The 14,743-nt window shown below is 37.7% G+C and overlaps 1 protein-coding gene across 1 annotated transcript; it reads left to right on the top strand.

Moving 5' to 3' along the window:
• Window positions 1–4,303: 4,303 nt before the first annotated feature.
• Window positions 4,304–9,557, top strand: LOC115946067 (cysteine-rich venom protein-like). The gene is made up of 8 exons (XM_031046575.2): window positions 4,304–4,355; window positions 4,500–4,561; window positions 5,252–5,383; window positions 6,598–6,688; window positions 7,183–7,328; window positions 7,926–8,020; window positions 8,699–8,787; window positions 9,430–9,557. Exons 1-8 carry the CDS (start codon window positions 4,304–4,306, stop codon window positions 9,555–9,557), a joined length of 795 nt encoding a protein of 264 aa, XP_030902435.1.
• The last annotated feature ends 5,186 nt before the right edge of the window (window positions 9,558–14,743 follow it).

Consider the following 14,743-nt stretch of genomic DNA (forward strand, 5'->3'; position numbering starts at 1 on the left):
TTTTTTTGGGTTTTTTTATTATTTTTTTTAATTACATTACTCCACCCCTTCAGGTAATCCATGTGAAGAAGTGGGTATTGATGTGCTAAACTGCTCTTTGAAACATGATCCCGGATGTCAGTGTATTAATCTTTGTTTTCTTCCCAATTATTTTACCCATAGACCATGAACTGTAGCATATCTGACAGACATGCTTTATAGAACAAATGGACTTCACTGTTTAAACAGGTGTGGCACACTTATTGCATTTTAGCAATACAAATAAAGCTCAGGTGACTGTACCAAATTAATGAAAACTACTGAGTACAGTGGATAGAGTAAAATAATAGAGCTATCTCCCAGGACACTGAATATCTGGAGGTGGTAGACTGCCTCTCCTCACAGTCAATAGAGATGCAGTTTTAACAGCCATGGTAGGCAGTTCATGAGGCTTTCTGACTGCGATAACCCTGGTCTCATCAAAGTTGCCACAAGCACCTCAGATAAGAAAGCACCTTTGCCCTTATCTCAGAACATGGAAGGATATGGGAGACCTTATCACAAGCAATTTCCCGTAGTGCTGCCCGCTATATAAATAAAGAACAAAAGCATGTGTTAGGAAGGAATTATAATCTGATATTAAAATACTGGCAACAGCATATAGCTGCAGAAATACTGCAGAAAATAGGAAACAAAGAAATCATTTGAGTTGTACTACAGACAGGAAATTTGACCCAACATGACAAAAGTGGTGCTCAGTGTGCAAGGCATCACAGACAAGGCAAGGATGAGGACAGGAGCTGCAAGAAAACACTGAGATGTGCAGATATTTCATGCTCACCAACAGGCAGAATGGAAAGAAGCAAGACAGGTTGTTTTTAAGTATAGCAGAGTTGAGCTTTGAGGACATAAAGCTGGCTTTGTGATATTACCTTATAAATGAGTGAAAGCAAAGATTCTGCAAAAAGAAAACTTAAGCTGAGTGATGCTGTATTGGAGCAAAAAATCAAACACATGCCATGCATCTCTTCAGACTAAAGGGGGAAAATATACACATCTGTAGCCATTCTTCAAGTTACTCTTGAGCAACATCTGGAGTGAACTGTATTTACAATGATGTCTAGTACCACAGCCTTTTAGCCTCAGTAAGTTAATGTAATATAAATTTTATTTAGCCAATGGAAGTTTAGGAACCACTTGGAAGAAAATATGACTGTGTGACCCAGTGTGCAGGTCCTTCTGTGCATGTGCTGGCTTACGTCTCTGCCTCAAAATAATTATTTCACTCCTTTGCCAGAGCCAGAAAAGACTACAAAGCAACCACCCCTAAATTTAAGCTTTCATTTTGTGAATGTAGCATCAGCACTGCAGCAATAAGCATTTTGGCAAACACAAAGTTAAAGTGCTGCAAAAGGACAGGCCTTTTATCTTCTTTCTTTCTTTGCCCTAGAGACAAGCAAAAAAAAGCCAGAACAATGTAGTTGGATTGGTTCATTTTCAGTCACCTGTTCCTTAACAAAAGTTCTTTCTTCTGAACTATGCAGCCCAAAAGCTGATGTCATTTATCAGCAATAAATATTGATAAGGAAAGGTGTATATATATGCATACATATATATGTATAACCCTAGAGTGAGGAAAACCTCTCACTCCTGCCTCTCTTCCTGAAAGATACAGGATTCTGGCTGGACAAAAGGTAACGTATGCAGCATCTAATTTCAGTATTAGAGACTTTATCCATACAGTCACTTGGCAGATATTGATTGGGTACTGTGCTACAAAGGCTAATGTAGTTAATATCTAAGTTGTACCAAATGTGATAATTAAGAGAAAACATCTGCATATAATAATTCCAGAGGAAAATTTTAAAACTAAATTGTATCTTAAGCTTAGAAAGCACACCTCTCACCTGTGTGTTGAGAAATGGCTTCAATGAAATCGAATTCCCATATATCTTTAGACCATTTGCTTTATTCTTCACATTAATTAATTCATTTTACAGAGGATGGACAATCATGGGAAATGATTTTCTAATGTAGTCTGAATTATTTTTATGTTAAATTTATTTCACTTAGAGTGTCAGGATATAACATTACAGCTGAAATCAGAATTTTGCCATCTAGAAATGTTAAATTATCTGTCCAAGCTTCCAGGTACAGATGCTATCAAAATGTCTATTATATCTTATAGTATTGCAGTAAAGTGATTGCATTTTTTTAATGCAGAGCAATTTTTTTTTTTTACAAAATGAGAGTTAAAAATGTAAACTCAGAGAAAATAGAAAAGCTTTTATCAAAGTAACTGAAAAGACCAACTTTCAAACCTGCTATACCCTAAAAGTTTTATCCGCTGGCAGGAAGAAGGCTCTGCTGAGGAGTGAAGCACCAGGACTAAACATGAAGAGCCTGTACTGTATTTTTCAAATAGAACTTTATTTCCAGCTTCTTACTTATATATTTTAATATCTTTTTTTTTTTTACAGTCAATCAAATTTGCATGAAATGTCCTGTTTTTAGGCAGAGCTATCTAAAAGTGCATTGCTAACATTTGTCTTTTCAGAAGCATAGAAGTGATTTAGTGGATTGAATACTATTGACATGTAAGGATAATTATACCTGCGAACTGTCATCTTTTGACTTTGAAAATAATGGCAAATATATTTACTCCAAGGGGCACATGTGATTGTACAGTCTCACAATTGATGATATGCAGTAATACTTTAATAAAGTTTTATTCTGGAGCTATAAATGGGTTTATGTTTCCAGTTGTAGCACTTATCTGAGGAGTCCCAGAAAGATTTTGTTTCTGCATGTAAGGACAAGTCAACTTCACAGCGGCCAAAAATATCCCTTTAGTTTAAGAATTTATTCTTCATCAATATGAGTGAGATCCCCTCTACCTCATGAAAGTGGTTTCCTTACACAGGCGTGGGAAAAGAAGCTGAAGTCTGAATATCTGAATGACATGAAGTCTTTGATGTGATAGGATATGTCTTGCTGATTTATATCATGCAACAGAATATAGTACTGAAATAAATTATCTACCTGCCATCTATCCAGTATCAGGAGCACTGTAGTCACCAGGAGTCACCAGCTCTCTTGATATTTTCATAGGCTCAATTAACCTTTTAGGAGTTAGCTTAGGCACAATGCCATCTTAATGTAATAATGAAGCCCACTAAATTCAAACTCGCATCTCCGCATGGCAGTGCTGTACTACCTTTTTTGTTAGTATCAATTTGGAAATGAATACACCAAGCTCATTACTTTGTGAGCTCATGAAAGAATACCACATCTTGCGTGGAATAACTCAACAGTGTGTGAAGCTTTCAGTCTGAACTCAGACAATTTAGTCTTGCACTGCTACTATGCAAGATAAAAGAGAGCAGTGTTTTCATTTTAATTCTTTTGCTAAATTTCTTAGGGGTAGGTAGAAACTCTGCATAGCTGGGCATCTAAAAAAAATGAAGAACTTAATTTGTTCAAACAAGTGGCTCAATTGCTGCCTTCTGATATGTGGACTCGTGGCTTATATCTGTTCATTAATATTTTGCTGTGAATATTAGCCTTAAGATCTTTTGGCTGTGTGCAAAAATCACATGGTATATTCATGTCCTCTTGTTGATTGGCATCCAATCTAGTAGAAGGTCTTTCCTGTCTTGTAAAAATTATGAATGTTTATAGCTATGCCTATAGTTATTAGCATCTAAATTCAGAGGAAGTCACTCAACCTCAAAACTAACTGCTGCAAGAGCATAACTACAGTGAGTCTTTTACTATGACACTGCACACTGTGACATATGCTGGTATACTCCTACTGCGAACTAGCATAGAATACTTCATAAAATATGAACATAAAAAGGATCTCAAAACCAAAGATGTTTAAAAACCTTCCAGTGTTCTGGCAGGGTTTTCCCATGTCTTCTCTCCCGATTGAGTTTTGGTTGGAAATTTAGCCACAAATTAGGGTTATGAGTGGACCTGCTTGTGCCCTGTTAGAGACCAGGATATACGGAACTTGCAGTGAAGATTAAAGTATCAAAGCTGCTGCACTATTTGTAAATGAGTCACACCAAAGCACCTGAGAAGACTAAAACTCTTTGTGACAACTATCATTATTCTTTTTATTATTACATTAATTTTCCTTATAATAAGCACCAATTTCTGACATGACAGATGTAAGCTGACTCATTCACGGGACTAATTAGCAAGTAAATCCACTAACTTCAGTAACATAAACCCTGTTATAACACATGACTTTATGCTTTTTACTGTCCCTGCTTCAATGCACAGTAGAGTCTTCTCTCTGTACAAGATAGTGGTGCCCATGCGTTATCATATATTCATTCGCACAGTTTCAGAATATCCAACTGTATTAGGTATTAACTAAAATAATGTTCTGTGTGGCAGACCTGATGGCAACAGTTTTGCATCTCGCTCTCATACTACATTTCATCACAAACTTCTATGCAACAAAATTAATGGATTTGGGGTTTTGTTTTTATTTTGTTTTTTCTCTGTAGAAATGGATCTACTAACTGCAATAATTTTCCTGGCGGCTTTGCTGCACCAATCTGATGGGCAGGTAGGAGCAATCATCTATGCAAAAGAACCATAACTGGACACATACAGATATCTGACATGGGCTACTCTGGTCTAGTGATCTTTAAATCTTTACAATTCAGGGATGAAATTATTGTTAATACATTAATAGCTTTTCTGGGATGAGCTGCCTGTGTCCTTGCCCTCTCCAGAATGTCTAGCTTAGATTGAGGTGTTATCATTTTAGACATTAAGTGGAAAGAATCTTTTCCTGAGAGATGTTTTACTCTGAAAATTCCAATGTAAGCATTATAATTCTTTTTCTCTGTGAGGAGGTTTCAGAAGATAGTCTGATAACAGTCCTAAGTTTTGATCCAGCTTCACATTTTTGCGATGTTTACAAGTGAGAACAGCTAGGTACTTCTTAGTGCACACAAAAGGAGATTTGGTTGAGATTTGGTTCCAGAGTTAAGCTTTCTCCCTGTTTGATGTGGAGACATCTGAAAGTAGAATTCTTACCTACAAATTTCATTTAGTGTGATGCCTCCTAAAGAAGAGTGCAGTTCAAATCAAGGAAGGAAGAAAAAAAATAAAAATCAGCAATTATAAGAATAGAAGAACCAATAAAGGAAAGCTGGGAATTTCCAAGATCTTTGCTTTGACAAGAAGCTCATAATTTATCCTGCTTATTAAAGTGTTGATAACCGGAACCCTCATTGTTCATGTTTTCCAGGATGTAAAATATAAACAAGTGGACGTTTCTGCCTTTACTCATTTTTCGTTTCAAAACCAAAAAGAGATCCTTGAGCAACACAATGAAATAAGGAGATCTGTAATTCCCACAGCCAGGAACATGCTGAAGATGGTAAGCTTGCTTTCCACATCATTAGCAGAAGATTGTAGCCTTCTAAACCCACACTCAGTGAACAGAGAGGGCAAGAAAGGTGCTCTGGGGTTGAGATGAAGAAATTGGAATTCTATCCCTTTGTTTCTTCAGACTTCATGCTTAATTTTGCACCCCTTGGTGATAAAAGCACTTGTACAGTGATTGCAAAGGTCTCATGATAGGCCACAGGTGCTATCCAGAATCCCTTTCCCAACCAAAATGTTTTTTTTTTTTCCACTTAGAAAACTCAGTTAAGCAACACAGGAACTGTTCCATGACTAGGGTTATTTGTCTACAGGAACCATGAACACAGTTTTGCCCTAACCACATCTATTTTTCACTCTCAAAGCTGTTAACGTAGCCCGCACATTGAACCACACGTTCTTGCCTTATGTTTTGTTCATTGTAATATACAGCAACTGCAAGCCTTTTCAGTGAGAGCATTTAAACCAGGGATAAGGCACAAAATGCAGTGACAGTCTCAGATTATGGATACCACCTTTTAATCTTCAGTGGAATAAGCAGCTCCCTTAGAGAAAGACATGCCCTAGATAAAGAAAAGTGTGTAAAGCAAACCTGGAACAGGAGCACAACCAGCTGCATGCTTTTGAATCACAGACTGTCGGGGGGCAAAAAGGACCTAAATCTGCATACCCACTTGTCCTTAGCTGAGTTTGCTTTGCCCATCATTGGTCCCATTCCTGTCATCCCTGATATTCTTGTTATTGCTATCCCGTGAGTAGATAATCTGGTCTGTGCTTTATGGTTAAATATGCATGGTGAGAATTGCAAACATTCCCCAGTTTCAAAGTCTATCTGGTGTCTATCACTACATCTCAGCTGCACCAGAGCTCAAAATCAGTTTTATACCATTTAGCGCACTGCACCCTGCAATGAGAAACACAAACACAAAGCCAAAAGAAAGCAACAGTATGTTATGAAATTCCTAATAGCCAGGACCATCTGGAGATCAGTGCAGTGTGATACTGTGCAAAACAACCTGTTCTGCAGCCATTAAGAGCTGAAGAAGTGTGGTGCCCATACCCCAGTACTGTAAACTTACCTAACTCCCCTGTTTCTTATTGAGGACCATTTGGGCTCACAACGCCCAAATCCCTCCCCTTTTTTTTATCTTTTCATGTATCACATTAACCTGCCTGTGACCTGGATACTTCTTTCTTTGTGTCTTTCAGGTGTGGAGTGAGAATGCTGCCAGAAATGCTCAGAAATGGGCAAATAGGTGTGAGATGAAAATCAGCCCAAAAGATCAGAGAATCATAAATGGTACGTGACAAGTACGAATCACAAGCTGAGGGGTTGATGGCAGTTTGCAGATGACCCCTGTGCATGTGAACTAGAAATAAGGATAACTTTTAATCTGCTGTAGAATATCCTTGTCAGACTAACACGCTTAAAGGCGGATTGTTGGAACTGGAGAGAGGGGGATGCTAAGGACTTACCATATATTTGTACCTTTCTTGAAGTGTCTGCTTTTGGCTCCGCTAGAGACAAGATGGCACAGTAGATGACTGTTGGTATGACTAAGTGCAGACATTTTTGTGTAACATTTTGCAGTCAAAGTAGTATCTGTGACTGGAAGCTCACCAAAACCATAGTAACATTTACCGCAGCTTTCACAGGTGCAGTATGAAAATCACATGGCAAATAGGTGGCATTGTAGAGATTTTTTTAGGTTGTAGCTACAACCCCTCTGTCCTACCTCCCACCCTACAGCTTGCTTCTCTCCTGAGTTATAAACAGATGTCCTTACACTTCAGGTGTCACCTGTGGTGAGAATATATTGCTATCATCTTACCCAAGAACATGGTCTGAAGCAATTAAAGTCTGGAACAGTCAGTCCTCCAATTTCAAGTATGGATATGGAGCAGTCACAAAAAATGTCAATATCGAGAGCTACACCCAGGTATGGAGAATTGAAACAAACTGCAATGATGCACAAAAGGTTACAGGAGGACAGTTAATTGAGTTTCTCATCAGAAAAAATCATCACTATCATCAAACAATTATCTCTATTCACACTCTGATCCAAAGATAAATTAATTTTTTTTTCCATCTAACTCTGAGACAGTGGAACCAATATTTTGGAAGAGTTGTCCAGAAGAGAAATATTATTCTGTAGGACAGGAAAAAAAAATAACCAACCAACCAAACAAAACAAACAAACAAAATAAAACGGAAAGAATATCCGTGGCTTTAATTTAGAAATACATTTTTTTCTATATAAAGACTTAGATACTTCAAGAAGTGTCAAAACAAAATTTTTATGATGCAAATATTTGAAGTTAAAATTTAGTGTCCTGCCAGAAACAGAGTTCAGAAACATTTGTAAACTAGAGGACACAGTTAACTCATTTTCTATTTATTCTTTCTGACAACTAAACTGTAAACTTAAAAGCTAAATAGCCAAAACGATATCCTGTGGTTTTGTTATTTTGTGAGTTTCTTTATGAGAATTCAATAAAATGTGACTCTGTAATAATGTGGGGTTTTTTTCCTACAGCTAATCTGGTATAACAGTTACCAGGTTGGATGTGCAGTTGCCTACTGTCCTATGAACCCCTTCAACTACTTTTATGTTTGCCAATACTGTCCTCCGTAAGTATTGTCTTTTTACTCATCTAAAATGCAATAGTTTTCAAAAACTCCTGCAGTCATGTGTAGGATAAAAACATCACTGTTTATTTTAACCATTTATAATTTTGAAAATACCAGTGTGAACTGTGGGTTTAACATCAGATTAAATATAAATATTTCTTTTATTTCACATTGAAACAGATATTAGGCAAATTCTAGCATATGAACAAAGGTCAGTCTCCATCACAATCAGGCATCATGCACAAATCATTTTATAACTCTGACCACAAGAAAACCACAGGTAAAGTGAAAGTCAACAGCAAATTAATATTCACAGAGATAAAGAGTGTATCTGAAACACCTGTTTGTCAAAATGTGTTTGCTGAGGTTATTTCCTTATAACCTACAATAATTTGAAAGCCATTCAAAAAGCAGAACTAGGAAGAACATAAACTTGTTTTTTAAGCCGATAATGCTATATAAATGCAAATAATTGATTGATTTTCTTTCCCCAAACTTTAGTGTTCCTCTTATTTAAAAATAAAGTTCTTGTATTCTATTAACATCTGAAACTAAAACATGACTGACTATGAAAATAATTTTATCCAGAATCTTCTGGATGCCTTTTATTGTGATAAATAGCATAAACTCCTTTTAACAGTTCAGTGGTGCACTTTGATCTTGTTTTTCCAATTTCAGAGGAAATAATGCAATGCAAATAGCAACACCTTACAGAAGTGGACCAAAATGTGCAGAATGTCCTGGCCACTGTGACAGAGGACTTTGCAGTAAGTGAATTTATTCACCTCCTTATACCAAGTACCTCAAATGATAATGTGTTCATTTGTAGCATTTAACTTTTGCATAGTTACTTCTTGCCTATCTGGATGAAAGATCCTAGAACTGCCTCTTTCATTCCCTGCCCCCAGAAATAACAGTAGTTAAATATCCCTCTAGAATAGGCACATTCTTGAGTACGGGGGTGGGATGAGAGATCCCTCCCAATCTCAACCATCCTGTGACAACAGGTGAATTGTGAAATTGCGTTGCTGTTGAGCAGTGGGTGCACTTCCACACTCAGTCTTCTGCTGCCCTCTCCTGGAAAGCTCAAGACAGAATGTCTTGATGCACTTCTGCATCCAAGGGCACAGATTGTCACACATCCTCTAGTACATGAAGAGCTGCACAGGCCCCTGACTTCTGCAGACTTCCACCTGGAACAAGTCAAAGCATAAAAATAGATGGGAATTTTAAGATACCACCTTTCTGCAAGTAATTTTCAATATTCAAGCAATTTTAGCAGCAGAGCTGAAGTACAAGCATTATATAGACATACAAATTTGGAATTTTTGGAAAATGTAGAAATGTCAGATCACGGCTTGGTTTTCAATTATTGTTTCATGCGTTTGTTTCTATCCCTTGTATTTTAGCCAATCCTTGCAGGTATCAAGACTTCTTTGGAAACTGCAGAAATCTGAAGATGTTGTTTGGTTGTAATCATTCACTGGTGAAGGTGAAGTGTCCTGCTACCTGTGGCTGCACCACTGAAATAATATAATTTCATGGTGGATGTCATTACAGCTGCTGTGAGACTTATTAGGAAAGAGTAGGGCTCACTGTGAAGTGTATTCACTCTCACTGTATCAGCTCATATTGACCTATAGGTGATATTTTTTTTTGATATCTCACCATTACTTCAGTCCTAAATAAGTCTAGTAGCTCAAAATAATCTCTGATGTTATTTTAGGCTTTGTAGAAATCACACTTAAGCTACTGATGTGTTACTTCATGGTTTTCCTTAACAGCAAATCTTACACATTCGTTTCTTTTTAATGGGACACACACTTTTAAAACTCCTTGTATCTTTTGCAAAATATGCTAAATGACAAATAGCTTTATTTTGTTACTTTTTCCTTGATTATAAATGGAATGTATTCCAGCTAAATAAATACGTGATTTACCACTGCTTCACAAACACGTTTTCACTGAAATTATTTATAATTCAATGTTTTAATTTATGAGTATTTCAAGCCTCTTTTTTTTTTTGGTACTTTATCTGAGTGGGGATAAGCCAGAAAAAGACAGAGCAAAAAGTGATATTTTTTGTACAGCCAAATAAGAGGCACACCTTGAATCTGCCAACTTCTACTCTGTGCCCTAAATACAAATTTTCTGATACATCTGTGTATGCAGGATAAATTATATTTTTTTTCATATGGCACAGTCAAGAAATATAAAGCTTTTCTAAAGCTTTCATACAAAAAAAGTGGTATATATGTATTGCTTCCCATCCTCCATATTAATAAGTTAAATCCCACGTTTGCTTGGAATTCTCATTACAGCATGTAGGAAAAAACCAAACAAATACACACAAAAAAAAAAAACCAACAAAAAAAACAAACCAGTATATCCATGTTTCCCCAAATCTCCATCAAAATATCTAATTTTCTCCAGAACTTCCCAGGAACCAATTTAGTGCCAGTTCCTGGTGCTGCACACCCTCAGGGTGTCTCCAAGAGGATTAAGTTCAGCTGAAGGCCTCACTTGTGCCTTCTCCCACCTCTTCCTACAAGCAGGCCACCAATTCCTGCCTAGGAGGCCATGTTTGTTTGTGTATTGCTTCTAACAATACATTTCCTTGAATGAAGCTTTTCATTCCAAATCTTTCCAGGCCCTTTACAATGCAGGGCATGACTTCAAAGGGCTGCGTGTCTGTACTGATCCAGAACTGAGGGCTTAGGTTTGTTACCTGTCAATGGCATTGATTATCTGGAGAAACTTTCTGACCCATTTAGTAAGGGGATTATCACAATCATGCCTCTTTAGACACTGAAAATGCTATTACATTGATAAAACAGTATGTCAGAATCATTTTATGGCTTTAATATATATATGGTATAGCTTTTATCTGATCTTTATAATTCTAATTTAATAAAAAAGTAGCTGCAGAGAAAATAGAAAGTCTTTGCTTACAGTTTATAAACTCTGATAGATGTTAAAAGATGAGCAAACATCTGGAACAACATCGTCTTACTGAACAGAGGAGCTACTTCCCACTAACCTTCCTCCTGACACATCTCCCAGGTGATGCATCCTGGTGCCATGCACCCATGTGCTGTCCCACAGACCTCCTTCTGCTCCTCAAGATGCGTGCTGGTCTCTCATAGATTCTGAATAACATATAGTATCCCTGAGCAGGACTGAAGCTACTTAGCACCTTCCCTTCATATTTCACACAGGCAAAAACAATTTTCTTCGTGGGACTGCAGTTCTGGTTAAAAACACAAGAGGGTGAACAATACTCAGACATTCAACTGCATCAGTTTTTATTTTGCTGCCTCCTCCTTTTACTAGAAATTAAAGTTTTGGGCCTACCTTGGCCTGATTTTAACACTTACATGCACAGAATCTCTTAGCTGATACTAGCTAATTAATTACTACATATAAAAACTGTTTGGTAGCTGTTTCTTCCCCTTGTTTCATTCTGTCTCTGTTGGCCAAATTACTATCATATTAAAGCAACATATGCCATCAAGGCAATTTATAGTTTCCAGGATATCAATGGCTAGTTCTGGTAGCCTTAATTTTCTGCTTGCCTGAAGCTCAGTTTCAACACTGTGATTTGTGTGCCACTCTTTGAGGCTCCTTACAACCACAGCGATATTCGTAGAAAGTGTAAATCAAACAAAAGCTGGGTGAAAATTTTCAAACAAACTTACATTTTCCTCAGAAAATATTATTCTGTAAAACTGCAGTTGTCTTACAGGAGGATACATATTTCTGGCAAAACTCTCAGGTGTTTTGGGGAATGTTTTCCAAGATTAAATTTCTGCTAACAAACAAGGATATGGGTTTTAGAACTCCTTCCATGCACACACTTTCTCTTTCCATCCACTCTTTTTGGGGCCAACGAATGTTTAAAGAGGAATTATTTTATTATCAGAGATTTCTGAGAGCACTCCCTTCCAAGAGAGACAGCATTGTGCTCTGGATATCCACTTATGGTGTTTGAGCATGGCAGCAGCAGGAGCTGGCAGAGATCTTCTGCATCATGAAGTGATGCACTACCCTGGAGCTTCATGCATCCTGCTAGACTGCTGCAGGGTGTCCAGACATTAAGCTTAATTTTGTAAGGGATTTCATAAGATTCTGCTACCCTATTGATATGGAATAGAAGAAGTAGCAGGTGAGATGAAAAGTTTCCTGGATGATCTGGTCTCTCAATACAGACTTCAAGGAGAGCTTGAGTCACTCCAATTAGTTGTTCATGGAATACTGTGTGCAGTACTTGTGTCTTCAACATAAGAAGAACATGGAGCTGTTGGAGCAAGTTCAGAGGGCATCACAAGGATGATAAGGAGATTGAAGCACCTCCCACATGAAGACAGGCTGAGAACACTGGGAGTGTTCATCCTGGAGAGGAGAAGGCTGCATGGAGACCCCACAGCAGCCTTAAAGTATCTGAAGGGGGCCTATAAGGATGCTGGAGAAGGACTGTAGTGATAGGACAAGGGGTAATGGGTTTAAACTTAAACAGGGGATGTTCAGATTGTATGCAAGAATGTTCTTTACTGTAACGGTGGTGAGGAACTGGAATGGGTTGCCCAGAGAAGTTGTGAATGCTCCATCCCTGGCAGTGTTCAAGGCTGGGTTGGACAGGGCCTTGGGTGACATAGTTTAGTGTGAGGTGTCCCTCATGGCAGGGGGGTTGGAACTAGATGATCTTAAGGTCCTTTCCAATCCAAACCGTTCTATGATTCTATGTCCCTGGAAAGGCTGAGATGTTTCTGAAATATGGGTTTCCCATATACAGATGAGGTAAAAGTGATATGATGGTCACTGAGATCCACCATGTTAAATAACATTTTTCTCCGTTCTCTGACTGTATTTTCACAAACTTACTTTTTATACTTATCCCTTCAGAGCTGTTTCCATTGTGGTACTAGCATATGCTTTTTGGTATGTGCTGAAGTGACACCTACAGAATTGTGCTACATTTTAGGTGCAGTTCAGGCGAAGAGCTAGTAACACAGAAAAGTTTTTACAATTTCTATTCTGGTTCCAGGTAATGCTCACGAGAAGCACATATGCTGAGAGTTGATAAAAACAACTACTATGGTACAAGTCCAAGTCTTATCTGTGGAGAATAAAAGCTCTTCAGCAGTTAACTCACATGATAAAGACTTCAAACACAGACTTTTGAACAAATGTTTTGTAGGAAATTTAACAGTCTTACGCCTTGTGAAGAAAAAACATTTTTTGTATTTTAAATGTGCCAACTGCAGTAGTCACATCTAATTTGGCTGCCTGAGAATCAGCCTCTTGGCTGAGCAAAATTGAAGGTCTTTCACTTTCAGTATTGCAAAGTCTTACTGAGAGCTTAAATCTTACCTAGTTTTCTCCATCTATTGGAGAAAAATTCTTCCATAAATCTTGCCTTACTCATGTCTTTAAAATACCATACCTACAATAACAAAAGTTTAAGCAGCTAATGCTAAGACTTCATACTAAATGGAAAACAGGAGTTGGAAACCGTGACATGCCATTAGGAATTTATGTTGTCAGAATAGTCAATCAATGCTCAAGAAACAAAACTGTACAAAGATGCTTAAGCAATACCAAGCAACAAAAGGCCATCAGAGCACAGACAGGACAAGGATACTCCCCACGCCTGGGCTGCTCCCAGCTCTTCTAAGCCAGGTTGCTAAAAATTGGATTTCTCTAAGTGTAAGAGCCACAGTTAAATTATGACAAACAGGAGATGTTCTTCCTCATTAAGAAGCTACTTGACAGCTACTGTCAAAGCTCCAGGCTGCAAGAGACATAACCTCTATGCTTCAGTCTCACCAACTGCAACGCAGAGATAAACTGACACAGTCAGGGCAAGGAAGATTAATTAGTGAACACTGGGAAAGAGCCTATGAAGCACTAAGACATGTTAATTATAATATCACATTTGGTAACCACACCTCCAGCATAATGATATCTCAGTTTAAACACAAGTCAAGGGGACATGGGGCACCAGGAGATATAAGTGAGGAAATGACACTCCCTCCTGCGCCAACCACTCGTGATGTCTGAAGGTTCATGGGCTGGTCAATGGGCTCATTTGCCTGGTCTTGATCCTGCGCAATGCAGTCACTGAGCTGTTCCCTAGGACTAACAGATATTCTGACACCCACGTCAATAACAAGTCTTGAAGAAAGGCAATTTTTAGGAGAAGTTGAAGTAATAAATTGGCATGGAAATACTCTCACATACATTAAGGAAATGGCCCATGTTAACTATCCATTATGTTACTGCTGTGCAACCCAGTGCATGTGTAACTGAAAATGACTCCTTAAAATTATTATTGTCAGATTTGAGGGCTTTTCCACAGTAACAGAAATGATCATTTCAAATCAAATTACATTTTTGTATTTCTGTTTTGCATCATTTGCTCTGCTATCTTCTCTTATTGAACTTCTGCATAAAGTGATGGAAATAAAGGAGAAAAACACAAGATGCCAAACTAAAATCAAATTAAGGCCTTTATTTGTTTTGTTGACAACTTTTTAATTAAATACAATATTTTTTAACTTATTCATTGACTTCAAACCACCAATTTTTATCTTAGGTCATGTTTAAACATACTGTCTCTCACAGCATCCTCATAGATAAACTAAGGAAGTGTGGGCTTGATGATCAGGTAGTGAGGTGAATCAAGAACTGGTTGAAAGGAAGAAGGCAGAGAGTTGTGGTCAA

Source organism: Melopsittacus undulatus, chromosome 3, assembly GCF_012275295.1.
Source record: "Melopsittacus undulatus isolate bMelUnd1 chromosome 3, bMelUnd1.mat.Z, whole genome shotgun sequence".
Classification (NCBI taxonomy): Eukaryota; Metazoa; Chordata; class Aves; order Psittaciformes; family Psittaculidae; genus Melopsittacus; species Melopsittacus undulatus.